Source organism: Drosophila virilis, chromosome 4 (genome assembly GCF_030788295.1).
Source record: "Drosophila virilis strain 15010-1051.87 chromosome 4, Dvir_AGI_RSII-ME, whole genome shotgun sequence".
Taxonomy (NCBI): domain Eukaryota; kingdom Metazoa; phylum Arthropoda; class Insecta; order Diptera; family Drosophilidae; genus Drosophila; species Drosophila virilis.
Window position 1 is genome coordinate 26,055,538 of NC_091546.1, and position 27,766 is coordinate 26,083,303.

General features: G+C 41.4%; 5 protein-coding genes across 12 annotated transcripts in view; 4 read left to right on the forward strand and 1 right to left on the reverse strand.

Moving 5' to 3' along the window:
- Window positions 1-3,149, forward strand: part of Lim3 (Lim3 homeobox protein) — a 28,874-nt gene extending 25,725 nt beyond the window's left edge. For 2 of the 3 annotated variants that reach the window (XM_002057596.4, XM_032437678.2), the window contains exons 2-7: window positions 539-713; window positions 835-1,037; window positions 1,097-1,289; window positions 1,349-1,500; window positions 1,573-1,767; window positions 1,839-3,149. In XM_002057596.4, the coding sequence (XP_002057632.3) occupies window positions 539-713; window positions 835-1,037; window positions 1,097-1,289; window positions 1,349-1,500; window positions 1,573-1,767; window positions 1,839-2,197 (1,277 nt within the window). In that variant the 3' untranslated portion in view covers window positions 2,198-3,149. Of the gene's footprint in view, window positions 1-260; window positions 388-538; window positions 714-834; window positions 1,038-1,096; window positions 1,290-1,348; window positions 1,501-1,572; window positions 1,768-1,838 lie in introns of those variants that run through there. The other variant, XM_070209438.1, reaches the window with a different exon arrangement.
- An 815-nt stretch (window positions 3,150-3,964) lies between these two features.
- Window positions 3,965-6,276, forward strand: grk (gurken). Of its 3 annotated transcripts, XM_002057595.4 has the most exons (4): window positions 3,965-4,126; window positions 4,303-4,645; window positions 4,794-5,450; window positions 5,545-6,276. In XM_002057595.4, exons 2-4 carry the CDS (start codon window positions 4,579-4,581, stop codon window positions 5,739-5,741), a joined length of 921 nt encoding a protein of 306 aa, XP_002057631.1. In that variant the 5' UTR covers window positions 3,965-4,126; window positions 4,303-4,578; the 3' UTR covers window positions 5,742-6,276. The 3 variants fall into 3 exon arrangements, with proteins under 3 accessions (XP_002057631.1, XP_070065541.1, XP_070065540.1); XM_070209440.1 differs by lacking the exon at window positions 4,303-4,645 and having other exon boundaries at window positions 3,967-4,126; XM_070209439.1 differs by lacking the exon at window positions 3,965-4,126 and having other exon boundaries at window positions 4,168-4,645.
- A 749-nt stretch (window positions 6,277-7,025) lies between these two features.
- Window positions 7,026-22,661, reverse strand: Akap200 (A kinase anchor protein 200). 4 transcript variants are annotated; one of them, XM_015169822.3, is made up of 6 exons: window positions 22,501-22,661; window positions 10,587-10,830; window positions 10,102-10,521; window positions 9,514-10,032; window positions 8,212-9,258; window positions 7,026-7,211 (listed from the first exon to the last, which is right to left on the reverse strand). In XM_015169822.3, the coding sequence occupies exons 2-6, from the start codon at window positions 10,785-10,787 to the stop codon at window positions 7,134-7,136; spliced, it is 2,265 nt and encodes a 754-aa protein (XP_015025308.1). In that variant the 5' UTR covers window positions 10,788-10,830; window positions 22,501-22,661; the 3' UTR covers window positions 7,026-7,133. The 4 variants fall into 4 exon arrangements, with proteins under 4 accessions (XP_015025308.1, XP_015025306.1, XP_015025307.1 ...); XM_015169820.3 differs by having other exon boundaries at window positions 8,212-10,032; XM_015169821.3 differs by lacking the exon at window positions 8,212-9,258 and having other exon boundaries at window positions 22,501-22,660.
- A 457-nt stretch (window positions 22,662-23,118) lies between these two features.
- On the forward strand, window positions 23,119-24,069 carry ms(3)K81 (male sterile (3) K81). The gene is made up of 2 exons (XM_002057593.4): window positions 23,119-23,195; window positions 23,251-24,069. Exon 2 carries the CDS (start codon window positions 23,251-23,253, stop codon window positions 23,842-23,844), a length of 594 nt encoding a protein of 197 aa, XP_002057629.1. The 5' UTR covers window positions 23,119-23,195; the 3' UTR covers window positions 23,845-24,069.
- Window positions 24,070-24,569: 500 nt separating this feature from the next.
- On the forward strand, window positions 24,570-27,674 carry LOC6634151 (uncharacterized). The gene is made up of 2 exons (XM_002057592.4): window positions 24,570-24,841; window positions 24,904-27,674. Exon 2 carries the CDS (start codon window positions 24,910-24,912, stop codon window positions 26,311-26,313), a length of 1,404 nt encoding a protein of 467 aa, XP_002057628.2. The 5' UTR covers window positions 24,570-24,841; window positions 24,904-24,909; the 3' UTR covers window positions 26,314-27,674.
- The last annotated feature ends 92 nt before the right edge of the window (window positions 27,675-27,766 follow it).

Sequence of the window (27,766 nt, forward strand, 5' to 3'; positions counted from 1 at the left end):
TTTCTTGTGCGAATCGACATCGGAAGAATAATAATAATGAATATACAATAAGAAATATGAATCCTTTACACAAACTCATTTTTCTGGTCAACAATCTATTAAGCTTAAAAGAAAAATGGATTGATTAAACTCATAGTAAATTTTAATCGAAAATTAGCAATGGAAAGATTTGGGAATGGTTCTTAGAGTTCGCCGGGCAAATACAATTTTGTAGATTCAAAACAGGCCTGAATATCCCATTTACATTTTTCATAATGACAGTTTTTAAATAGACGACAAAACAGATTCAAATTACAAACAAATAGCTCAATTAAAATTCATTTCGAATTGATTTACGAGAAAACGAGCCGAGAAATTAATAGAGAATTTGTTGAAAAATGCAAATGGGTAAATTGCAATGGAACAGGGTAGTCGCTAGCACGAGCAGAGTTGCCACACACAATTCGAATAGTTTGAGAGCAGTTTAGCGATTAAATTGGGCTTGGTTATTAATATATATACATATATATATGTATCTGAACTTTATGTTTGTCCACAGCGACGATACCAAAGTGTGGCGGCTGCCACGAGCTGATCCTGGATCGATTCATCTTGAAGGTGCTCGAAAGGACTTGGCACGCCAAGTGTTTGCAGTGCAGCGAGTGCCACGCCCAGCTGAACGACAAGTGTTTCGCCCGGAACGGTCAGCTGTTCTGCAAGGAGGACTTCTTCAAGTAAGTAAATTTCTCAAACGGCACAGACACAGGCCCAGACCGAGCCGGAGTGTCGCCATTTGTTGTTGCCGGTTTTGATAAAAATCTCCCTTTGCCCGTTGCCAATGTTCGGGTCGAACAGACGTTATGGTACGAAGTGTTCCGCTTGTGATATGGGCATACCGCCAACTCAGGTGGTTCGTCGCGCCCAGGACAATGTCTATCATCTGCAGTGCTTCCTGTGCGCCATGTGCTCGCGCACCCTCAACACGGGCGATGAGTTCTATCTGATGGAGGATCGCAAGCTCATCTGCAAGCGCGACTACGAGGAGGCCAAGGCGAAGGGTATGTCTGACTCCACCTGCCGCGGCGACACAAACTAAATGACAGGCTGCCCATTGCAGGTCTCTACTTGGATGGCTCGCTGGACGGGGATCAGCCCAACAAACGGCCCCGCACCACAATTACGGCCAAGCAGCTGGAGACACTGAAAACCGCATACAATAACAGTCCGAAACCCGCCCGACATGTACGCGAACAGCTGTCGCAGGACACGGGCCTGGACATGCGGGTGGTGCAAGTCTGGTTCCAGAACAGGTGAGCCAGCTAATTGATCCATTCGAATGAAGCTTAACTGATGCTTGGCTATGCTTTAGACGCGCCAAGGAGAAGCGACTGAAAAAGGATGCAGGACGCACGCGCTGGAGCCAGTACTTCCGCTCGATGAAGGGTAACTGCTCGCCCCGCACTGACAAATTCCTCGACAAGGATGAGCTGAAGGTGGACTACGACAGTTTCAGTCATCACGGTAGGTTACCCAGTCACCTCAACCTCCAACTGCCCTTCGCTCACGCACATCCTGTGATCCTTCGATCCGCAGATCTTAGCAACGACAGCTACAGCACCGTCAATTTGGGCCTGGACGAGGGCGCCTCGCCGCACAGCATACGCGGCTCCTACATGCACGGCAGCTCCAGTCCGTCGCAGTATCCGCCGAGCAGTCGCTCGCCGCCTGCGCCCGGCCAGACTCATACGTTCGGCTCGTATCCGGACAACATTGTGTACACTAATATAGGTAGGGTTTAGCTGGAGCTGCTTTGAATTGGAGTTAACACAGATTGGTTGTCCTTTTCATTTTTTGTTTAGATCATGCGGTTGGCTCCAATTTACTGCCCAGCAAATCGCATCATCGCCTGCACAGTAGCAACAATGTTTCGGATTTGAGCAACGATTCTAGTCCCGATCAGGGCTACCCTGACTTTCCGCCTAGTCCCGACTCCTGGCTCGGCGACTCCGGCAGCAACAACAATACCAGCAACAACAACAACAACAACAACAACAGCAGCGCGAATAGCAACAACAACAACAACAACAACAATAACAACCACAGCAGCAGCGGAGGCGGCAGTGGGGCGGCATCCAATGCAAATGCCACCACCAATCCGAATCCAAATCCCATTCCCAATCCAAATCCGAATCCATCAACTCCCGGCGTACATTACTGATACTCAAAAATACTTTTGCGTTATTTTGAGATGCAGTCGCGCAATTTGCTGCTCGCAGCTGCCCAACAGCAACAGAAGCAGCGACAGCACTAGCGACGCCATTTTGAAAGCTTTCGAGCGTCTTAACAGCGCTGAGCCAGCGAACTAACAGAAAAGCTTAACAGTTAACAGCGCCGTTGCCGTCGCGAGAGCTTTCGTCGACTGCATTTCGGTACATGCACCAATTTTATTACGTTTACTAATGTAACACAATTTGCTCAAGTTTCAGTAATTTTTTATTTTTATTTTTATTTGGTTTATACTCGATAGAATGATTAAAATACGAGTTACTTGACATGTACATAACGAGTACACACATACATACACACACAAGCGCGCACACGCACACACACACACACTCGCACACATTGAAGGATATGTATGTGGACATGCTTTAAAACAAACTGGCTTAAATAATAATGTTTAATGATTTTTCACTACGATTTATCACTTCCTAAACCACATTTGTTTGTACTTTTAACTTTGATATTTTAGTATAATGTAAATATTGTATATTTGTGTATAGTAAAAAAAAAAAAAGAAAGAACTACATTTTAAATTAAATTAAGTCTGTATAGGAACATAAAAACGTGCGGGGGGGGGCAGGACAGAGCACAACATTTATTATGCCGAAAAAGTCCCTCCCCCCTCCCAAAGAAGTTATTTATTGCTTTATATAGGAATACATGAATTGCATAGGAGAAATATCAATTACGAAAAAGTGATGTCGTATATACATACATATATATCTAAAGTAATACCAAAAAAAAAAAAAGAAAAGAAAAATAAAGATTTCAAGCAAAATAGAAATTTTCAGCAAAATGCAAACTACGTAAAAACAAAAAAAAAACAAATGATAACGAATTTTTAAATTTATTGTGTATTACAATAAGTTTAATTAATTCAAATAAATGCGATACAATTAATTACTATTTGACATGTAAGAATAAAAGATACAATTGTTAAAAATCACGAGTTTTACTCTAAGAAGTACCGAATTCTTCAAGCACACAAGACATTTCTTTTTTTCGAAATTTGTTAAACATATCTAGACCATAATTATCAGCTATAATTATGGACAATTACATTATTTGTTCCCCAGATCTAGATTCTAGATCTGGAATAACATGGATTTACAATAAAGATCGGCGTGGGAAGCACGAGGAATGTCAAATATTTGTAAATATCTGAACAAAGGTTCTATTCATTGCAGAAAAAAGCTCTTGAAAAAAGTGTAGCGTGTTTTTTGGGTTTGGCGTAGAGTCGTGCTGATCACGCCTCACGCTCAAAAATGAGTCACGCGCTCATCTCGAATAGGACTTCATCTCAGTTGCAATAATATTATTAAAAATGTACAAATATATATGTAGGAAAATTAGAAATATTAGATATAGTAAAATGTGCATAAGACATGTACCTGAGCAACAAATGCTACAGCAGGAATGTCCAACACGAATACACATGATCATGATACTATATTTTGATCTCACTGTAGATTTGCTAGCCGAGAGAGCATTGAGTAATAGTCTAATGACTATTACTCAAATGCCAAGAGAGCTGAGTTGAGTCGCATCGAATCAGAGTTCTTTGCTTTGCTCTCACTGCAACGCTCTACCAGTCTCTCTATCGTACGCTCCTTCTACTATTTCATTCATACTGAGCGCACTGAGCGCTGTTGGTACAACTGTTCGCTCGGATGTTCTAGCCTGTCGCCTAATTGCTTGCTTAGTCTCTTTTTCAACGTTCGCGCAACGACATCGAGTGCTGAGGGAGCTTTTGATGCGCAAGGCGCCTAGATTTACTAATTAGTTGCTTACAATTATATAAAATGATTAAATAATGTTTTATCAAGTTCAATTTGCAGTAATTAAAAGGCTCCACATTTCTACGGTGCGTGCAAGAGTTCGATTTCTATAAAAAGCTGCCAAGCAATATCTTTCCAATTCAATTTTTGTTTTTGTTGTCCGTGTGTGCGTGTGCGTGTGTGTGTGTATGTGACAGAAAATGTGCTGCCAAATCGAAATCGAAATACAAATGTCGTAAAATGTTCTATTTTTATTTTGCAGTAAATTCAACCAAGCGCAGCCACAGCAATTTATTGTTGTTGTCGTTGTTCAGCTGTGTGTGAGATGCAAATGTGTAATATGTTTTTGTTTCTGTTGCGACGCCAAATTGCATTTGCGGCCGATACGCCGCTCGATCCTTAAATTGCCGCATCGGATACATCGGCCACAGCCCCACAGTTAACAGTCAAAAGTACTTTCTCACTGATTTTCTTCAAAGTCTTAACAAAACGACCAACTCACAAATAGAGACGCGTCCGCTCCGTGCGTTTACCAATAATGCAAATTCAATGTATGCCAATATTGAAAGTAATTTTCGTGCTCTCAACAATTGTCGCAGTCACAGGTAACACGCACTCGAATAATTATAGCACGGCATCAGAGAGTTGCCAGATCAGCATGCGAATGCAGCTGTTTACTGTTGTGTGTGTGTGTCTCATTGCGTTCCTCTCTCTCTCTCTCTCTCTTTTCTTTTCTTGGCACTCCTTCGCCAGATTGTTGCGCGAGCCGAATTTTACTGTTGCGCCAGCAAACGCTGCAGATTGAGGAGCATGTAGTCCAGCTGGTCAGCCGAATGGAGCTACAGCAGGCACTCAATCTCGATGGACAGCTCTCTGAACCGGATACCTTAGGCAACGCGGCACAAATGCCGCAAGAGACGCTGAATCTGGCCATCCACGGCGAATTGGCATCAATTGCGACGACAACGGAGCAATACAGCAGCACAGAGCCCTGGTCCAGTGAAGTAGAAACGACGACTACGACAAATCCAACCACAACAAGAGCAACAACAACAACAAGAACAAGAACAATTGCAACATCGACAATCAAAACGGCAACTGGGGAACCGCCGCCCAATGACAGCACAGTGCAACTGGCAACAGACGCCGCCATTTCTGAACTTAACGAAGCTTTAACGACGACAACGGCGACGCTGACGCCGACGATCCCGATAACAACAACAAATAGCACCGGTAACCGAACGTTATCGAAAGAGTTTAACTTTAGGATACCCTGCAGCGAAGAATATTTAAAGTATTTCTGCCTGAATGGCGGCAACTGCTTTCGCTGGGAAAGCTCCAGCGGCTTTAGTTACTGCGAATGCGCCAATGGCTACGGGGGCGAACGGTGCGATTCAAAGACTGAAAGCGGTAAGCAGTGCCCGGCTTAATCTATTATCTATGTATATATATATATACATATATATTTATTTATGTGTGTGTGTATTTTTGATTGCCTTTGCAGGAGTTTATGTACCGTTTCGGCCCAGAAAACGGCTGCTAAAGACGGCGCACGTTGTCTTCTCCTTCCCCATGCTCATTCTGCTCTCGACTGTCTACGTTCTGTTCGGCGCCGTGTATATGCTGCGCAATGTCTCTGCGCAGCGGCGCAAGCAACAACAGTTGCATTTGCACAAGCAGCGCTTTTTTGTTAGCTGTTAAAAACAAATATCGGGATCGGAGTTTGGAATCGGAATCGGGGTTGCCAGATTGCTTTTCCCCTCAATCTTTCATTTTTCATTTTGGCTGAGATAACCAATTAACGTTATTTTCTTTGCTTTTCTATTTTCTTTTTTTTTTTTGATTTGGAAACGTATTTTTGTTTCATGATTTGTTATAAATGCCAATTGAAGCATTTTTGTAAGATTCTTTCTTAACGTTGCGCAACGCTTTAATTTATTTAATTACATATAATTTGTTTTGTAAATTCTTTGTATTTAGTTGCAAAATAAGAGCGCTCTTTGCTTTAGAAGCTTCGTTTTAAGCTTAGTAGATTTGTTTTGTAGTAACATTTTGTTACGCTATTTAGTATGTATTTAATATTTAAACTTTAGCGTTTATCACTGTTATTATTATTTTTGTAACACTTTGTTACGCAACAAAATCAAACAAATATTGTAATTAATTCTTGTATTTATGAACAAATACTTTTTGTAATGCATTAAAATCGGGACTCAAAAGTTTATAAAACTTGAAATGTTGCATGCCTTTTTGTTTATATCTATATATATATATATATATATATATATATATTTATTATATATTGTTTTCTTGTGGAAGGCAGTTTTTGCTCTTCGAACCATTCCAATATCAAAGCTCAAGTTCAGTTTTTAGTGGAGCACACTTGCGTTTTATATTTTATAATATATATTTATCCAATATTTCGTCCAAAAATTCTTTACAAATTTCTTAGAACTTACAGTTAAATGTATAGTAGAAATTATTCAAAAAATTCTTAATTTCATCATTTCATGGATGATTTTTGTTTTATATCATGATCATCAATATGACAATGGTATGTATGCGTGTGTGTGTGTGTGTGAGTGTATATGTGTGTGTGTGTGATTTCTTATAAATGCGTGTTGATGGATTATTATACGAATTTACGTGTGAACGAGACTGATTTGCGTTATTGCAAAAATGCCAGCATCAAAAATTCAGTTGCACCAACACTCGACTATTGGTGGGCGATGGGCGTGGCTGGAGGTGGAGTTGAAGTTGAAGTTGGTGTTGGTGGTGAAGTTGGCGTTGGTGGCGATCGATGTGTGGTGTGTTAGGTGTGTTTCATATATTCTGTATTTTCGTGCTCTTGAATATATGCTGATGTAATCTTGGATTAGGGATATGAAATTCGTACAAAAATGATTAAAATATGTAAATGTTAAAAATGTATTTTGCTTTTTTTTGCTCTCTTGTTAATCATTTAATTGTTGGTTTTACGTTGCGTTGTTTTCTTATTTGCTTTTATCATTTTTTTTTCTTGTTTTTTTTCTTTTTTTATTTTTTGTTGGTTTTTTTTTTAATAATATGTAATATATATAATAATTATTAGTATTATTCGCATGTCACGGGCAGGTCCTGTGTTGTAACATCTGCCGCGGCGTTCTTCTCCTTTAGATCCTTGGCGATATCCTAAAAGCACATGCGAAAAAACTGTTATTAACATTTGTTGCAAATTTAAATCGCATTTTAACATCATGTCAAATTAAAGGAGCATGAACACAGAGCGAAAGGAAAAGCAACTTAAAGCACAACAACAACAATTAAAATATCAAATGGCAATGACCTTTGCCAACGTTACAATTAAACAACGAAAATAATGATACCAAAATTTATGAATGGGAATTAAAATCAAATTTAACGGCAGTTTCTCTCTTTTAAATAAAGTACTGTTGTAAAGTCTGCGTTTAGATGCGTTACTGCGGCCGAACAGAGTTGTTAGAACGGGGAACTGGAGTAAGGTATGTGTGTGCGTGTGTGTGCGTTTGTGTGTGCGTTTGTGTGCATGTTTGTGTATGTGTGGCTTTAGGATTAGGATGGATGGTAGGCAAGAAGGCGTCAGTTTGCGTTTGTATATTGTTAATAATAAAGTACATGGATAATCAACGAGCACAATTACAATACAATTTAAACTTGCGCGCAGTTTGTTTTAGTAACATTCCATCATTTCACATTTCATTCACATTCGCATTCAAATCGTAAGATCATGCAGTTAGTTACCAGCAAAAGAGCGACCTCAAGAGTACCACCTATTAACATAGCCGTTAACTTAACAGACAACTGCAGAACGGATTGCTGCAGTTTTACAGGAGAGAAACCATTTACATTTTAACATTTACAAATAACAGAGTTAACAGAGCTTGGCTGGGCAAGCGCAAAACAACAACAGAGCTGATGCAATTCGAGAAGCACAGAAAGAGCAGAGAGCAGAGAGCGTTGAGCGGGGAAAAACAGTGATAGTGGGCAGCCCGACGCAGAATATGATACCGGAATTAATTAAATGATGCATCTGATTGCTGTAGTGAGCGACGACTGTTAAGACGCGGCGTTACGACTATGTCAATGGGGAAGAGTGTGGTGGTGGTGGTGGTGAGGTAGAGTTGAGTTTTGATTGAGTTCGGTTTTTATTCACCTCAAGATGAGCAGCATCTTTTATGTCCACGAATGCATCCAGCTTTGTTATGCTGCTGCTGCTGTTATCGCTGCTGATCATTTTATCGTTATCGTTATCGGTATCGTCATCGCTACCTCTTTGCACATCCTCCAGCTCCGGCACACTTTCAATTGTCACCTTGCTATCGTTCCCCCGCAAGCTGAACTCATCTGCAACAGCGCTGATTTTCTCGCTAATAACATCCGGCTGTTCAGCAATATCCCCTGCCTCGATGATGTCCTCAGCCACATCATCGTTCGCTTTCTCATCGCAAATTATCTCTGGCTGTTCCACCAGCTGTTCATCATCCTTGCTAAACTGCTCTGGTTTTTTCAGTTGCTCCTCCGCCTTTTCCTCAATGACATCGTTATCGTCGTCATCAACATCGGTAACAATCTTAGCGGCAGAACTCATTTGCTCCTCACTGATGTTCTCTAGAACTTCGTCCTGCTTGTCCTGTTCCGTTACGATATCGGCCGCCTGCTCGGTTATTTCCTCGACAAATGCATGCGCCTGTTGCTCAATATCGGCCAAAAGTGGACCATCCTCCACTGTGGCTGGTGGTGCATCGCTGTCCTTCTGCATTACCTCCTCGTTGTTCACAAAGCTGTCGTCATCGTCGTTGTTGTGCGTTTCATCGTCTGTGGTCAATGCAAATGCCGAAACACGTGAAGGCGGCGGAGACTTGGGCAGTGGTGGCGGCTGACTTAACTCAACGGGAACCACATGGGCCGCGGCGTTAGCAGCAACAGAAACTAAGACATCAGCATCAGCGGGATTGGGCTCTGGGACGCATATTGGTGCGTCGGATTCAAGTTCTAGTTTGGGCACAGGGGAAACACAAACCACAGCCGTTTCGAGTACGAGCTCAGCCTGGGGCTCGGTTTCAGCGGCTGGTGCAATAAAAACAAAACCCTCGGGATCGGAAGGCTCACTAACAGCGGCTATTATAGCGGCAACCACTTGTTCTTCCTCGGCATCGGCATCAACATCGGCGTCGGCGTCGGCGTCGGCTTGCACTTCGTCCTGCGCTTGGGAGGTGGGAAGATAAACGGAATTGTCGGTGGTGGTCTTGGTGTTGGTGGTGGTGATGTTAGGTATTGTGTTATTTTGGGTGTTGGTTGATTGGGTCTGAACTAACTCTGCGGCGGCAATGGTCTCTGTCTCAGTGATTGTGATTGTGGTGTTCTCAGTGGCTGTGGTTCTTGTTGTTGTTGTTGTGATACTCGTATTTACAGTGTTCTGGTTGTTTGCTGTGGTGTCTAGTTGTTGTTGTTTTACCTCGATTTGCGACTTGTTCTTAATTAGCTCGGCCTCGGTCTCGGATTCGGCGACAGGTGTTGGCGGTGGCGTGGCAGTCTCATTGTTCTCGCCAACTCCATTTGTGCCGTTCTGATGATGTGCCGGCTCCTCACCCACACTGTTGCCTGTTACTGCTGCTGCTGCTGCTGCCTCCGGCTCGGTTGGGGATTCAGCCAAACCGTTCTTGTCGCCATTGGTCAATACGGGCTCGACTGCGCCATGACCGTTGGTAACAGCTTCGGTGGTATCGTTGCTACTGACGGGCTCCGGCACAGCGATCTGCTCGACCGCCTCAACCTTCGACTCGGTGGTGTTGATGGTTGGTGTAGTTTCCGACTTGACCGCCTCCTCGCTAACTGCTGGCGCGGATGTCTTGTCAGCTCCGTTCGCCTGTGGCTCCTGTGGTTGCTTTTCCTGTTCGCTGCTGGCTGCACCATTTTCGGTGGGTTTCGATTCAACCTTGGTCGCCGCATCTGCAGCTGCTGCGTCCGCGCTTTGCTGTAAAAACACAACAAATTTATTTGTTACTCGGAGCTATAAAAATATTAGCTGAATTTAAGTGTTAACCTCTTGTTTGTCTGCGGCAGCTGCTTCTGCTGGTGCTCCTGCTGCTCCTTCGGCTTCTGCTGGCCGCTCCGTTTCGCCATTCGTTGGCGCTGACTCGGCGCTGGCGGCCGCTGCTGCAGTTGGCGAGGCTGGCTCCTCTGTCTTGGCTGGCTTCTGTTTGTCCTTTTTGCCAAACGATATGCTTCGGAATGACCATTTCTTTTTCACCTTATCCTTCTTGGACTTGGACTTGATGCTCTCATCGGCCAGAGGTGAGATTTCCTCGGCACCGCTGCCCTCCTTGAGCGAGCCCGAGGCAGCGACTGCCTCATCTTTAGCAGATTCAGCAGACGCATCACCGGCGGCGACATCAGCATCTGCAGTTTTTTTCTCGGTGGTTAAATCTTTGTCGTTTTCAGAGTTCTCTTCGGTCTCCTTTTTCTGCAATTGCATCGATTCAAAATGAGTTTAAACAGCGACTACCCTGCTTGCTGGTTGGGACTTACCTCTCCGGCGCCCGCTGCTTCCTCGCTGCCGCCGGGACTCTTTTCCTTTGTCGTTGCCGCATCGCCATTTAATGCGGGCGGCGCCGACGTCTGATCGACATCTTCAATTTTCTCGACTTTGCCAGCGACTTCGTCGCCCTCGCCAACCTTTTTCGGATCGGTGGTGATATCAATTGAACGCTTGCTCTGAGCTTTACCCATTTTTGCTGCTCCTCTTTAATTGCTAATTGGTTATGTGTCTGTTCTGTAAATACGGGCGGAGGAAGGGTGGCAGGTTGGAAGGGGGTTGTGCAACAGGAATTTAGAAAGAAAATAACATTAAATTAGTTGCCTTCTTCTATTTTATATACATATACATATATATATTATTATTATTTTTTTTTGTTCTGCTGATTGTTGTTTATGTATTTAGGTAATTATATAGATAGATATGTATGTATATTTAATTTGATTTCTTTAAACGTATGTTTTTTTCTTCGCAAGTGTCGAGTGTCGAGGAGTATCGAGAAATGGCAACGCACACTTTAAATTGAACTTGCCATTTTATTTTTATACATTTGACATTTTAATGCTCGCCAACTTCTGTGCCTCGCCTCTTCTTGCTGCTAATCTGATAACGCCAAGAAACAAAAAAAAAAAACAAAGAAGGAAAACATTTTCTCTTTTTCTTTCTTTGTGTGCCTCTTATCAGAACAGAAAACAGTGAAAACTTCATGGAAAATACCGGAGTTTATCCTAGGTATACATTTCACTGCATAGAGCTAACTGTAGACCATTGCGATCCAACAAACAATTATTTATATATATATATTTTAAGCAAACCAATTATCGATATATGGTTTATCAATTTAGTAGGAAACTAAGTCACATATTCATCAATCTGAACTTGTAATTCTGAATAGTTTAAATAAATGTTTCTGTAATTTTGTTTAAGTTTCCCTCGAAATTTAGGAAACACCGTTTTCGGACTTTCAAAATTATGTTAAGTATTCGGAGTATGCGTTTCATGTATCACAGTTATTTGTCGCTAATCTCTTCAGCTAGACAAAACAACAAAAAAAAAGCATTAAAAACAAATGAATAATGCTAACGAAGACAGAAATCGAAAGAAAAAAATGTTGCGCCCGGCAAATGAATCATCCAATCCAGGAAATATTTATGAAGCAACACATGACGACGTTGACAGAGGCTGACACATACAGGGCAAAAGAAAGAGAGAGCGGGAGAGCGAGAGAGGGAGAGAGGCAGAGCGAACGGGCGAGAAAGCGGGCGCGGCATAAACCCCCTTTTTACTGTTCTTGATACTGGCGTAGTATGCGTCACTTTCGAAATCGAATTACACGCCTCGACTGGGTAAATGAAACAGAAACCCAGCCGCACAGTTTAAACGTAGCAAGAGACGGGCGAAAGGGGGGGTGCACAAAAATTAAAAAGTGAAGTTTCTTCGTGTTTAAGGGTTGCAAAAAAAAAATACCGCATGTACATGCATAGAGGAGCGGCTGCTGAGAACCTAGGCTTGAAGCTGTCTTTGTTCGCGTTCAAGTTACCTCTGGATGTATTGATTCGCGGTCAGACTAGAACAGCTGCGTTAACAGCTGCTTCTGGAATTCGTGCCAATAAAAATATCATAACGATACTTTTTATTTTAGCCTAACTTTAAATTCGATATTAGGGATAAATTCGATATTAAGATCAATGCGAATTAAAAGTATTCAATTTAATACATTTGATTAGATTCACGCACAGTTCATGGCAGCGGGGGCTGACTGTATTGAATTGTGTCGGAAGGGAAACCGAAACGAAACATTTTCGAAGTTAACATCACATTTCATTGGGTGTTCATCGATTCGTTCAATGAACTCAATTTCAAATCAATGAACACCTCGAAGACGAGTGAACGCCAACTTTGCTACAAATGTTTTGGATCCAGCCGAAGATTAATATATATATGTATGTAGATGTAAGTGTATCTGAAGCAAATTTGACGCTAGGCATAAAACAAAACAACAATTTGAGGCAGCAATTAATTTGATCGTATAATTTCAAATTAAATATCCAAGCGTTTCGAACAGAATACATGCAAAAATGTTGATGAGTAATCGCAAGAATATGCCGACACATACACACGCACACACACACACACACACGCAAGTAAACACAGGTGTAGCCGTAACTCAACCCTTACCAAAATAGACTGCACAATAACCAACTGTGCGCGTAGTACTAAGCCAAAGCTGGCAACAACAACAACAATATAATAAAAGCGCAAGTAAAATTGCGGCATGACGCATCGGCAAGTCGAAAAGGACAAGGCAACAAGGATAAAGCGAGCTTGTGCGTGCGCAGAGGGTTGCCGGCCGGCATTTCAATTCTACTACTACTACTACTACTACTACTACCACTACTACTACTACTGCATGCATGCTTGTGACATCAAATACTACTACACTTACGCAATGTACAGCAACAACGTCGACGGTCATTGCCCGTCGTTGCCATGGCAACGGCTCGGCGCGGCGAAGCTAACGCTGACGCTCGCGTCGACGCTACGTCACAGCGCTGAGGCAAATGGGGGGGGCGTGTGAAAGTACTTGGGCGGCGCCGCAGCCCACATAAAACAACAACGGGCACCAAAAATGTGACAGCGTTGCCAGACTGACGGCGCACGACATGACATGCAGAAAATGCGAGGGGAAAAGCGCGCTTACAAGATTAGCATAGCCAGAGTAAAAAGTATGTACGTAACACATTGATTGACAGCCTAAAATTGGTTGTTCCATTAAAATTAACCAATTTCGACGGCGTCGGCATTATTAAGAGGCTGTGTGCGCGCCAGACATTTCGTGTAAATTTCTTTTTTAGTTAATTTTATTTAAACTTGACCTTTTATTTGTCGCACACACACACACACGCAATAATAGAAATGCCGCTGGCCTCGCTCACCTCTTACTTTTAAGTCGCGCCTTTGTGTTGCATTCAGTAAAAGAAAATCTATAAACGAAGGGACAAAGGAAAGCAAAGAGCGCACACAACCACACACACATACACACATACACACAGACGCAAGGCAGGCTCGGGAACAGAGTGCTGTCGTCTATAAATAAAAGCGCATTTATCAACAATGAAGCATGTTCGAAATGCAACAACAGCTACACAAAGAGCAATGTATATATGTATATGCATACATGTATACATGCATACACATACGTATTTTTGTGTGTGGATGTGCTCAATTGTCTGCTCTCTATCAATTTTGACACTTTAAGCTGTTGTATTGCTGCTGCGGCTGCGCTTTCAATTTGACGCCTGCTCCTGCTCCGTCCCCCGCACCGCTACTAGAAGATCATGCTTTGAGACCAGAGACCGACCATACGTAAATTAAATTGATTGTGCAGGAATGCGTGCGCTAGTGTATGAGGACCGGCCGGCTAACTGGACAAACATTAATTTCATGTCATGCCACACAAACACAAACTCACATAAATATGTCTGTACAATACACAGATTCTGGTTGGGTTGCATTGTCGGGCATTTATAACATTTATAGCGCTGAGAGCTTGGTAAGTGCGCGCGTACTTAAAACCGCAAAGCAGACGTAATTGAACTTTTATAAGCTAATCTAAACGAACGCCCACACCCTCCCTTTTCGTGTCTCAACACACACACACACACACAATTGCACACATACTTGCATAGGACTGCATCATCTCGGCACTTTCCTTCCAATTTCATCAATCAGCCGCCAGGCGGCGACAGTCGCTTGTGCAAATACACACATACATACATACACGCATATATACGTAATGTATAAGTATTGTAATAAGAAAAGGAGCGAAGTGCAGTAGACTCAACAATTAAATACAAACGCAAATACGCACACACACTTTAACATATGTTCACAGACCCAAGTGCAAGCATGGCATATTTGTTACTTTGCTATTTGAGACTCATCCATTTGTATTGCTCCTACTGATAAGCCACGCCTAAATATAGCTCAAAACAAAACAACAAATCGCACACATATATGTACGTACATATAGACCTAAATATATATAGAAAATGCACTTAAATACAATAAATGCACATAACACAAATTGTCAAGAGGAAATATATGTAACAACAACAACAACAACAACATATTTGTGGCCCACGCAGCAAAAGGCGTCAGCAGTCCAGAAATTGAGGGGGAAGCGCACTGTGAAAAAAATTTGTGCGAAATGCAGACAACGGCAACAAGAAAACGAACAGCAAGAACAAGAACAATAACAGTCGCTTCAAATGAGCGCGTCTCAGAGAATGCCTCAAATAACCGGATATAATTGGTTAGCGCAGTGTTGTTGCTGTTGCCGTTGTTGTTGTTGTTGTTGTTTTGGTAGTTGTAGTTTTCGTATGGGCTGCGACAATATGAAAAGGATACATAAAATAAGTGCCATAATTAGTTACAAACTGAAAACTCTCATATACCACATACAAATGACAAAACGAAGAAAACATTTTTCAATTATCATTTCCGGTCAGCTTTTGACGAACGATGATGATCCGGCATTGTGGTGAAGTATGTATATCTGAGCGAAGCCGACTGAATTCTTCACAATTATTGATATGTACCGTTATTGTACTCAACGAGCATAGCCCAAATATAAACATACATACACATACACATATGCATTACCATAACGGTAGTCTCAGATACTTTGCTATCGAAGAGAACCCCCCAGACGAATGATAAAATGAAATATATATATATATATAAATAAATTTATAAAAAGAAAATACAGTAATAGAGAGGAAGTGTCTCTAGAAGGCAACAAAAAGAACAACAACCCAAGGCAAGCCAACGCACACTCAATTGATAAACGAATAAAAACCGAGGCACAAAGAAACTTCCTATCAATTGCATTGCATGTGGTAATTGTATGTGATTCAGAGTCGTCGCTTAACAATAGAAATGACGGTTTAACTTCTTAACATTTTTCACTTGAATCCAATCTAGCATATAACACAGAGTGGGCGCTACGTGACCCCAAATACACAATCCCATTTTTCGCGTACATGTATGCAAATACATAACTGCGTTTAAGTCGAGATATCTGCGACTTAGTGACAGCAGCATATCAAATGATAAGCTAAAAAGAAACTGATCTTGGCAAACAATATGCATACGTTGACTTATCATCATTTTGCGGGCGTGTGTGCTTGTTGCGATAACACAAAACGTAGTCGTAGATAAAAAAATCAGATTTAAGTAAATCTTCAAGTTCCAGAACTTGTTATCTCGAAAATTCCATATCTGTTTCCACAGTATATAAGCCAAAGGTATCAGCCAGGCACATCAATATTAAAACAATTATAAAATTTAAATTAAATATTTTAGATAACTTTTAAGAATTTAAATAATTTTGCATGAATGTTTACTTTTGAGCACACTTTTTCCACATCCCATTAACCAAGAGCAGGCAGTGTTGCCCTGTTTAGCTATTATATTGCCAGATTTGGCGGAAACTAGGAAATATTTTAAAAGCCAATAAACTGACTATTTTTTTTTTAGCTCTATTTGAATTTTGATCTGAAGATATTAAAAATTCGTTTAACTGAATATTGTTTTACAATACAATTAACCAAAACTATGCAATTCATTAAAATTCAGTTCATTTAACGCAAATCATAAAATTCTGGCAACACTGAAAGTCGCTTTTGCAACTGTAGTCAAAAACTTGAAACACGCACACAGTCAAAACTTGCAATATTGTCGAAGGATGCGGATGCAAGTAGAAAGCGTAGCTAGCAAAAAAAAAAAAAAAAGAAGTGGGCTGCGGCTGCTGGTGGAACCGGTTGTTGGTGCCATTCTTGTTCTCTTCCCCTGTTTCGGGGTCTTTGGATTTTGCGGCTAATTAAGGAGTACGATTGTGTGTGTGTGTGTGTGCGAGTAGTTTAATAAAAAGAAGTTGTTATAAAAGTAGTAGAAACAAAGGCGAATATCAATTAGTCACCCATGTTGGTGGTGGGCCGTTTGGGTGCTTGATTTTTACCTAGAATGAATGAGTTGTCACAAGTGGCGCGCGCTGTCGGTATTCTGATTAGAAATTCAACGCGCTGCACGCTCTGTCCGGACCGGACCACTTTGGTATTGTAAACGGCATTTTAATACAACAATAAATAATTCATAAGACAAAACGACGAATGACGAAAATCGACGCCCTGCTGCTGCTGCTGCTTCTGTGCTTACATACTTCCGGTACTTACTCTTTGTCGTGTGTCGCGTCAGCTGCGCGGGTGGCCACTGAATTGCGAATAGAGAAGAGCAGAGATATTTCTTGCAATTGTTTGGCACAATGAGCAGAAGAGCTTTTAATTAAACAGTTAATAACGGTTGAAGCACTTTCGTCAACACACATATACACACACAATGAATGCACTGCCAGAGGAATTGCCCGATTCGTAATGTTCTGAAAAAGCCGACGCACAAGAACCGAACACTAAACCGTTCAGCTTAAATAACAAACAACGACTGCTGCTGCCGCCAGACTTGCGATCAGCGACGAAACAGAAGCAACAGAAGGCAGCAGAAAAGAAACTTCTTCTTCGGGCGCTTGCAGTGTAAGCAGAGCCAGAAACAGAACAGTAGACAAAGAGAGAAAGGCCGGAAACGTCGGGAGAGGCGTAAACAGCTGAAATGCGGGCTCCAGAGGCAACAATATTGCATTAAGTGACCATCAGCAGCAGCTATCGATAAAAGCGATAGTGATATTTTTTTTTTTGTTTCTTTTTGTTGTTGTTTTTCTGCTGCTGCTTCTGCTGCTGTTGCTGCTGCTGTATGCGTGCAATGCGTAAGGAGTCAATAACAAAACTAATGAGCCTTGACGGCGGCAACGACACACACACACACACACACACACACACATGCATACATCCATACACATGCACACTTTATTGCTTTATTTTGCCATTCATACTTCACACAATGACCCCACATGGCAGCAAGCGGGCGCTGTTGCAGTACGAGCTTTAAATAAACAATAGCACTGCAATAAAAGAGAGGGCGCAAGAATTCAGTCCAAGTGATATACTTGGTAACTTTTGTGTTGAATAGTGTCTGTTAATTTGCTGAAATTTAAGCTGATTATCGAAACGTTTATCATTTAATTGAAACGACTTCGAATTCGGCGACTGTTATTGATAACTGCATATGACTGCATGCTTAAAAAAAAAAACAACAAATATTTTTAGGTTTCCAATGCCAAAGTGTTGACATGCCTTGTCAGTGCCCCCACCAACACATGCACGCACACACACACACACACAGACGCACTCATGATCAACATGTGCGTAAAAGATGTTCTTGAGCTGCGCGCATTCACTCTATTTTCTCCTGAACAGCCGCCATTGCCATTTTCTCTTTTATTCATACACATACAGGCATATGTATGTGTGTATTTATGTATATGTGGGTGTGTTGCGGTTTGTTACTTTCAATATTCTTGTATTTATTCAGCAAGCCAGCATATTTTACCGCCTCCTCCCAACCCCAACCGGTACAAAAGCCCAACCTTACCACTTGAAATACTATTGCCAAGTAGTTTTTTATCCTACGTACATAGAGTATATACCTATTTACAGTTATGTATACATGTGCCCAAGTGTTTGTTTATTTATAGTGATCGGTGGCGCGCAATTTAAATTGTTATAAATGCCAATTCACCAAAAACAAAAATAAAAAAAAAAACACAAAAGCAGCAGCCTTTTATATGAAAAATAAATACAGTATGTCAATAAAGTGTTTTTACTAACAAAAAAAAACTAATTTTTTGGGTTTAGTTGAAAATAAATGTACCTAAAAGTGAGAATTTTTTTTCAATTCTAATTTATTTCGATTCTATATTTTTCCTAGAACTTAATGGCAAAAAGAATTGTTAAATAACATTACCCAAACATTTTATAAAATTAAAAAACTAAAAACATTCAAATTTTATGCTGTCAATAAAGTGTTTTTACACGAAACTTTATTACTAAATAACAATGTTAAAAAAACAGGAATATTTTTTTTTAATACTTTGTGTGGCTGCCATTAGCGTCACATACAGCCTGCAATCGCCGTTTCATTGAAACAATAAGGTTTTGTATGTATGTTTCTGGAATCTTCTGCCATTCTTCCAGTACAGCAGCTTTTAAATCAGTTTTTGATTTTGGACTCCGCTTTGCGACTTTTTTTTTCAAATATGACCACACATTTTCTATTGGATTCATATCTGGACTTTGTGGTGGAGTGTCTAACACCTTTCCACAGTTGTACAACAGCCAAACTCTTACCATATGAGCTTTATGCTTCGGGTCATTGTCCTGGTAAAATTTAAAAATTGGCTTATTGTCCTCATAGAATCCAAATTTCTGTGCACTACTGACGAGATGTGTCTGTAAAATGCTCAGATATTGTCTAGCATCCATGGTATTCTCAATGAAGGTCAAATCTCCTACACCCTTGCTCGAAATACACCCCCACACCATCACTGATAGTTTTCCGAATTTAACGGTTGGAATAATATTGCGGTTTTCCAACGCTGTTAGTGGCTTTCTCCAGACTCTGGATGGCCCATCGTTGTAGAATAGCATCATCTTGCTTTCGTCACAGAATATGACGTTACTCCAAAAATCGTTCGAACTATTTACATGGACTTGAGCGAACGATAGCCGCTTCAAAATATTCGCCGCCGATAGTAGAGGTTTTTTCCTGGCAACTCGTGATGTGTAGTCATTGGAATTCAGTAATTTTCGGACAGTTTCATGTAACACATCAACACCACTTTCTTCCTTGAACTCCTGAGCAATATCCCTAAGCGAAATTTGTGGATTTTTCTCAATTTTTCTCAGAATTTTTCGCTTATCTCTGTCAGAAATTTTGCAGGGTCGACCACATACTGGCTTTGCCTCTAGCCTATCTTCCTTATTGGCTCTGTTTAATATGTTGTATATCGTTGCTTTTGATAAATTAAACATATCAGCCAGTTCCGAGACTTGACGTCCCATCTGATGGTTATAATACACCAGCTGAGCGACTTCAAAAGTTGTTCTTTTTCCTGGCATTTTATTTTTCATAAAATTAAAGCAAAACGTTATAAATTGCAATAGAAAATGACAAGAAAAGTCGAAGACACAAGAGAAGCCAAAACGCATGGGCCCAAATCTAACGGGATCACCCAAAAGAGAACGGCAAAACAATTTACCGTAGCTGTAAAAACACTTTATTGACAGCATAAAATGTGAATGTTTTTAGTTTTTTAATTTTATAAAATGTTTGGGTAATGTTATTTAACAATTCTTTTTGCCATTAAGTTCTAGGAGAAATATAGAATCGAAATAAATTATAATTGAAAAAAAATTCTCACTTTTAGGTACATTTATTTTCAACTAAACCCAAAAAATTAGTTTTTTTTTGTTAGTAAAAACACTTTATTGACATACTGTATGCCATATTCAAAAATATTCGTAGGCAAAGCAAAAAATCAATCCGCAGCAATAACAACAAACAAAGCAATAAGATGAGCAGCACACGAAACAAGAGACGGCGACGCAGCCGACGTCAGGTCGGGCCGGCCGGCTGTTCGCAGATAAGCGGCCGCGGCTTTGAAGCAATGCTGCCGGATCGGCACAAATTGCGTTGTTTGAGAAAGGCAGGCAGGCAGGCAGGCACTTTTCTTGTTATTGTATGAAAACCCTGTACACTTGAGTGAAAATGTGGTCGCCCCGTTACGATAGATAGTGCAACTGATTGGAATATCAGAAAATATCAATTTTGAAAATAAGTCACTTTCCTAGACACATTAAATCCTAATTTCATATTTTTTTTTATGTATGTATGTATTTATAGTTCGAAAAAGCGAATTCCAAATATGTTGTATGTACATACATACATATATTTTCTTAAGTGGCTGTTAAATAAAAGGCAGACCACCAGCTGCCAGACAGCTTGAGGCATTTTAACGACTTCTGAATTGAGTTAGAAAGATTATGCTTCTTTCTGACGATTATATTTAGTTTTGGATCAAGATACTCGAGATTGCCCAACAGCATACAAATCACCACGCCCAACCGCAAGTTGCACTTGGCAGAGAGTACGTAACGGTATTGCAAATATAAGCCACAAAATTGTTTGCCTTTATGGCAACCACAGTCGGCAACAGTCGTTCAGATCCCTCAATAACAAAAACAATATCAAGCGAGTGACAAACACTACACATTCTCCCCCCCTCCATCCACAAACGTATGTATGTAATTTGAAGCGACTTCAATCCAGCCCCGAGCTAAGCTAAAATGCGACTTAGAATGCCAGACAAACATAAAGGACGGATATACTGCGAACACTTTTATAACGAATACTATTTAACTGTTAAATTAAATAAAAATTAAAAGCATTCTCAAATTATATGTTATTAAATTTAAAATAGTAAATATCAATCACGTTACTTTTGAATCTAGTTGAATTGCATTGGTAATATCGGCAAATGCACTCTGGCAGAAGAGTTTTCACCGCAATGAGTGCATACACATGCACATACACACACACACACACACACAGGCAGACACACGCGCACAAACACACAGACAGACACAACATAAGCAGCAACGCCAGTTAGGGCGGTGGCTGGCTGCTGCCTGGCAGCAGGCTAACTACTCTCGTGTATTTTGTTGCTTCACTGACTGCAAACTTGCGACGCAATATTTTTATAACAGAGGTAGGTGTTTTTTGCTTCTCTCTCTCTCTGCTGTCCACTATTTGAATTGAGAATTGAAATGATCCTCGGCTTAAGCTTCTACCGAAAAAACTGGATGAAAGTAAAAGCCACTTAGTGTAATAAACTGTGATCATTAGGCAAGGATATCTTTAGCGTACAAGTCCAAGTTCAAAAGTGCTGGCAAGTGTAATCAGGCGCAGAATGCTTAAACAAAGACAAGACAACGACAATGAAAAATAAGTCAAGTCAGGCAACTTGAACGAACAAGGCAACAGCCGCAGACAACACACACACGCACATTCGTACTCTTACTCACACAATAAACATGCATGTGCATGCATATACACGCATTTACAAAGAAAGAAGCGACAAGAAGCAAGGAGTGTACGAGTGACAGCACAAAGCGTAAAAAAGGATAAATGAGGCACGCAAGGGAAAGAATGTTGATAAGCAACGCAGAGCAGCAGGCAGGGAATAGAGAGCAAGAGAGACAGGCATACAAAAGGAAAGAGAGGGAGAGACAGAGAGAGAGAGAGTCAAACGGATACAAAGCCACCGGCAGCGACGCCGACAGCGGCGACGTAGTGGCAACGCCGACGCAACTGCAGGCGGCACACCCAAAATTGAGAAAAAGGCTGCAAACAACGCTAAAAACTATTAACAGCGAGGAGTAGTTTTAGGGGGTGCGATTTAGCTTCATTACAATATATAGCCGGCCAGATATATATGCATTTTTAAAGCATTATTCGTGAAATTTGCTCATTTATTTAGCGAATTTCCTGTCAACGCGCCCAGCCCACATACACGCACACACAGGCAAGAGCGTGGCGTCCTTTTTGAAATATGTATGCCTAGGCTGTATGCGGCACTTATACCAATAATATATACAGCATTTTTATAAGATACAAGGATCTTTGCACTCGGTGTATATGAATTATAATAACGCATACATTTATCAACAATTAAAAGTCATAATTCACAAAGTCTCGTCCTACACTCGCATTCACACACTATTAAAACTCCAAACGTACATATACAAAGCGTTATACAGAATTTCAACTACAAGCACTTACACACACAAAGGCACTCAGACAGCTTGGCTTGGTTTTTCAAATTTCGTGATTGCCATTTTTTTGCGCTTTTCGAATTTTTTTATGAATGAAATGAATATTGTAATTAGCATTTACCTGGCTCGTTACTTATATTACGCACACGCACTTTATTCTTATATTCTGATTTTTCAAATATAAACCGTAGTTCTTTCTTTCTTAACTACTTTCTGTCTCTCGTATATCTGTCAAACAAACCGAATGCGTTGAAGCAGAGTATGTGTGTGAACGATTGGGCACATTTTTTTTCATTTTCATTCCCTGAAAGTAGCTAAGGCCTAATACTTATCGATAGTTTGAGCGTTTCTAGAAAAAGATGGGATAGGACCGTTTGACCGCTGCATAATTCAAACTAGAGACAAATTCAGTTCCTGCAACCTATAAAATAGGGAAAAAGTTGAAAAGAAACAATACTTTGAAATAATACTCTGTATCTTATTATGATGCAAGTAAAACAGCATTTTTATGAAATATACCTGCTAACTTTCACTTCTAAAGTTCGCATTTATAAGAAATATCGATGTATGAATATTGTCGATAGCTTAAGCAAATTGTTCAATATATCGATGGAGTCGCTTCCTACACTTGCGGCGGCGTCCTCTGATTTCAACAACGCCATCCTGTCACGGCAATTTCAGTATTTTTGGTTTATTTTAGGTATTTTTTATGGAATTTTGAGATATTTTCGCATTGTCTGTAAAAGGTCGTACATAATAAAAGAAGCTGTCACAGCTTCGGCGGGAAATAACAGCAAAGCAAGCACTGGCATAAAAGTATTTTAAATGTGTCTAAAACACAACATACAAGACTTATATTTGATACTTCAAGATGCCGCCAACACCAAAATCAACATCGCCTACGACACGCAAACGCTACTGCGGCCTAGGCAATCATCATCTTCGTACGCCTCACAAGACAATTAGCGATGAGAAAATACTTAGCTTCGCCAAGCATATTAACCCGGAATTGCGGAGCACAACTCTCCTCTGTGGAAGTTGTTATGATACGCTGGTGAAAATCTACCGTGTCAAGCTGCGACATGCCATACAACTGCAGAAGGGAAAAAAACGTGCAGCGGGCAACACAAACTCCATTTCTGATGTGAGTTCTAGTCAGCAGGTGCATTCACAGAGCTCGAGTGCGGTATCTGCGTATTCCACAACATCCGAGAATTCAAGCAAATCCACAATAAGCGACAACCAGCCCACCCCAAGCAACACTACCAAGCGAAAGCGTGTGGAGCAACGGACACCGGACAATGACGACGACGCCATCGACGATGACGAGGAGCCACTTTTAAGTCTGAATGCCGTGAATGGCACACGGCTACCGAACATTCAACCCATACCCAAGCGTCGCCAGTTCGTGCACTTGAACAAGGACGTAATGGATATATATCTGAGTGGAACCACGGGCGGGTGAATTGGTTATATGTTCCTTTATTGGATATGTTTTGTTGTGTTGCTTAAGTTTTTAAGTCTAATTCCAGGTGCACGAGGTGAAGATATCGATGATCGCATTAGCCTAATTATGCATTTCCATGTTAATTATGTTTCGTAAATTGTGAAATTATTATGTTTGCATTAACTGGATTCACAATAAAAAAGAATAGAATAATTATATTGCGAAGTGCATCTTATACTTATACTCCTATCTCATCTTATAATTCGTTCTTCATTTAATTTGTATTTACTGTTGTTTTACATGCATGCAATATGGGCAAATAACTGTTCATCTGTAAGAGCCCAAAATCATTTTCAAAAAATACTCGCTAAAATTGTATAAAGTGCGACTGATAGTTATACCTCACTCAATGACAATAACAATGTAAAAAATATATAAATATATTAAAAACCTAACATATTTTTCGTATTCTTTGCAACGCATTTAAATTTATGCATTTCGATAGATTTTTTGAGGCAGCCGTATCTGTTATGCATCTGTTAAGGTTGTGATTAGGTACCAGTTAAGCGCTGTTAAGTTTTAAATCCTTAAGGATGAGCCTGAATCGGTTGTTCGTTTAATTTTGTTACTGTTTTGATAAGACAAATTGTTAAAATATCTATTTATTAAAGCAACAAATAGAAGTTAGCAATCGAGATAACAGAACAAAATTCGTGCTCACTGTTAATAACATGTTATTCGCATGTTAACTTAACAGACGGGCAAAGAAACAGCATCAGCAAAAAAAAAAAAACAAAAAAAAAAAACCAAAGTGTTGCCAAAAGAGGAATTTAGTTAATAATAGGCTGAGATCCAGTTAATTGTTATGGAGTAAACGTGACAACACATGGAGGACTGGTCGTAAATAGAGGGCCACATTCGCTAGTGGCTGTGACGTCTTTTATTCCCATACGCCGTTTCCATGCTATAGATAACAGTTTTGCCTCCATAGGCAAGTAAAACAAGGGTATTAAAGGTATGTGGCAAGTGATTACCTGAGCTTCTGCTGAATGAATATACAATTTGTTGTTGTTGCAGCACATAATGGGCTGCATCACTAGCACCAATAAACTGAGTGAATTGCGGCAGGAGAACGTGTTTCGGGTGCACGTAGCCCATTTGCAGCCCAGCGGACCCGAGGCGCACATCATACGCAGCGGTTACTTGGAATTGACGCCGCGCGAATTGATCTTCATGACGCCTGGCTGTCAACCTATTGTATGGGCGCTGCAGCACCTGCGGCGCTATGGACTTAATGGCGATATGTTCTCGTTCGAGGCGGGACGCCGCTGCATGTCTGGCCCGGGCATCTACACGTTCCGCATACACCATGCGGAGCAGCTCTATCCGATGTTCCAGCGCTATATAAATGCCGTGAACACCGACGCCTTTGCACAAGGTGAGCGGGAACGCGAACGCGTCAACTCCACGAATTCGGTGTCGGTGCTTTTGGGCCGCAGCGATCTTCAGCCGCATAGCAACAATTATCTGGAGCCGGCACCAATGCTGGCACGTACTGCGCTCCAGGTGCAGCAGCAGCCGAACGAGTCAATTGCATTGACATCCGATTCACCCGAATCCTTGCCAAATCTGCAGCTCATCGTCGCTGAGCAGGGCGCAGCCGCCAACCATGGCGCTTTGCAGTCTCCAATCACACCCGGCGCCTACATCACTACCAATGGCAATGTTTACTTCGATCAGCCGATGCAGCGCTGCAGTTCACCACCGGAGACCACGCCCACATCCACAAATAGCGCATTCAGCACTATGCGCCGCCAGCAGCATTTGGGTGATATACCGCCGCAAGAATCTGCTCCGGCGCTCAACGAAACGCTGCGTTTGTATGCCAATGTGGAGACGTCGCGGGAGCGGCTCCTGTTCGATATGCCGCTCGCCTCTGCTGGCTGCAACGATCGTTGCTATGAGAACATAAGTCGCCTGGACCTGCCCCCTCTGCCACGCGACTGCTCGCAGCATTCGGTGGCCGCTGCGTCGCAACAGCAGCAACAGCAGCCGGCGCCGGTGACGCCGACCAGCCCAGCTGGTGTTAACTACATAGTGCTCGACCTGGATCAGCCGCGTAGTCCGGCACAGTGCTCGCCCAAGACGATGACAAACGGCTTTGGCAGCGGTCTGTCCCTGACAGCTGCTGCGCCACAAACGCCGGAAGGAAAGAAAGCATCCGAAGCTGCGGCATCAGCACAGAAGAGAAACTCAAATGCTGGGGCAACGGCAGCCGGTGCTGCACCAGCTGCGGAAACTGTGGCCAGCCAAGGCTACTCCACCATTGATTTTATACGCACCTACGCTTTAAACAAGTCCTCAACAGCACCTGCCCACGATGCGGAGGCGCCGGGAGGCTGCCAGGACCATGCACACGAGGATGGTGATCAGCGCATCACGCGGCATGGCAAATGTGTGCGAAAAGCCTACTCAATTAGCGAGTAGAAAACGAACGAAGAGAGGAACAAGGGTCGTAAGGAGGAGCAAGAGTCTAACGAGGAGAGGATCGAGAGTCGAACGTGAGGAGGATCGAGAGTCGAGCGAGGAGAGGATCGATAGTCGAATGTGAGGTGATGCGTTAGTTGAATGTGAGGAGAAGCGAGAGTCGAACAAGGAGAGGATGGGGAGCCGAATGTGAGGAGGATCGAGAGTCGAACAAGGTGAGGATCGGGAGCCGAATGTGAGGAGGATCGAGAGTCGAACAAGGTGAGGATCGGGAGCCGAATGTGAGGAGGATCGAGAGTCGAACAAGGTGAGGATCGGGAGCCGAATGTGAGGAGGATCGAGAGTCGAACAAGGTGAGGATCGAGAGTCGAACGTGAGGAGGATCGAGAGTCGAACGAGGAGAGGTGTGAGGTGATGCGAGAGTCGAATGTGAGGAGGATCGAGACTCGAACGAGGAGAGGATCGAGAGTCGAATGTGAGGAGGATCGAGAGTCGAATGTGAGGAGGATCGAGAGTCGAACGAGGTGAGGATCGGGAGCCGAATGTGAGGAGGAGCCGCGTAAGAATTGGAAAAGGCAGCACAACGAATTTACCACAAGCAAAAAAAAGGATAACATATGTTTAACTTATTCGTTAGGTTGGCCTTGGCAAATGGCAATGGAACGCCCCGCAGCTATTTGCCTCGAGCCTAAACACAACCAAAGCCAGCCACAAATCGCAATCAGGTTGTTTCAATTTATGTACTTACGCAAACGCATACTATATATATATATATACATATTTATAGTTATATTAATATTAATATTTATATTTAATTGTGCACATGCATAGATATATTTAAGTATTTTTACACACACACACACAGGGCTGTTTAGTGCTAGTCGTTTTTTAGAATGTTGTGCAAATTAATGTTTTTTTATTGTGAAAATGCAACACGAAAGGCTTTTAAATTGTATAAATTACATACATACATGATGTACTCGTTGGTTGTTAAGTTAACCAAATAGTGTTTATTCAAATGTACATCGTTTTCTTGTTAATATTTGCGAAAAAAGTAGGCCCAGTGCTTTTTGATTTAATTTGTTGCCAGCTTAATTCTGTAATTCTTATTTTTATATTGCTTAATTGTTATCCAAAATACTTGGAAATGAAAAAATATGTACTCATACTTATGTACATGATGTATGGCATCAAGAATCCAGCACATGTATCTTTATTTATACATAAAAATGTACATAGTCGAAGCGCAGAATATTGCAATGATATTTGTATTTGTTGTTAGTGCTTAAGTCGAAGATGTGCAATAAAAATGGTAACAAAATTATAGCCTAGAATCATATTGTTGTTGTATGAAACTAGGTTGATGTCCAGATCCTTCCTATGTCAGCTTTACGATACGATATTTACGTATATGGCATCTAGAAGAATACTTATAATTAAATTTGTTTTATTA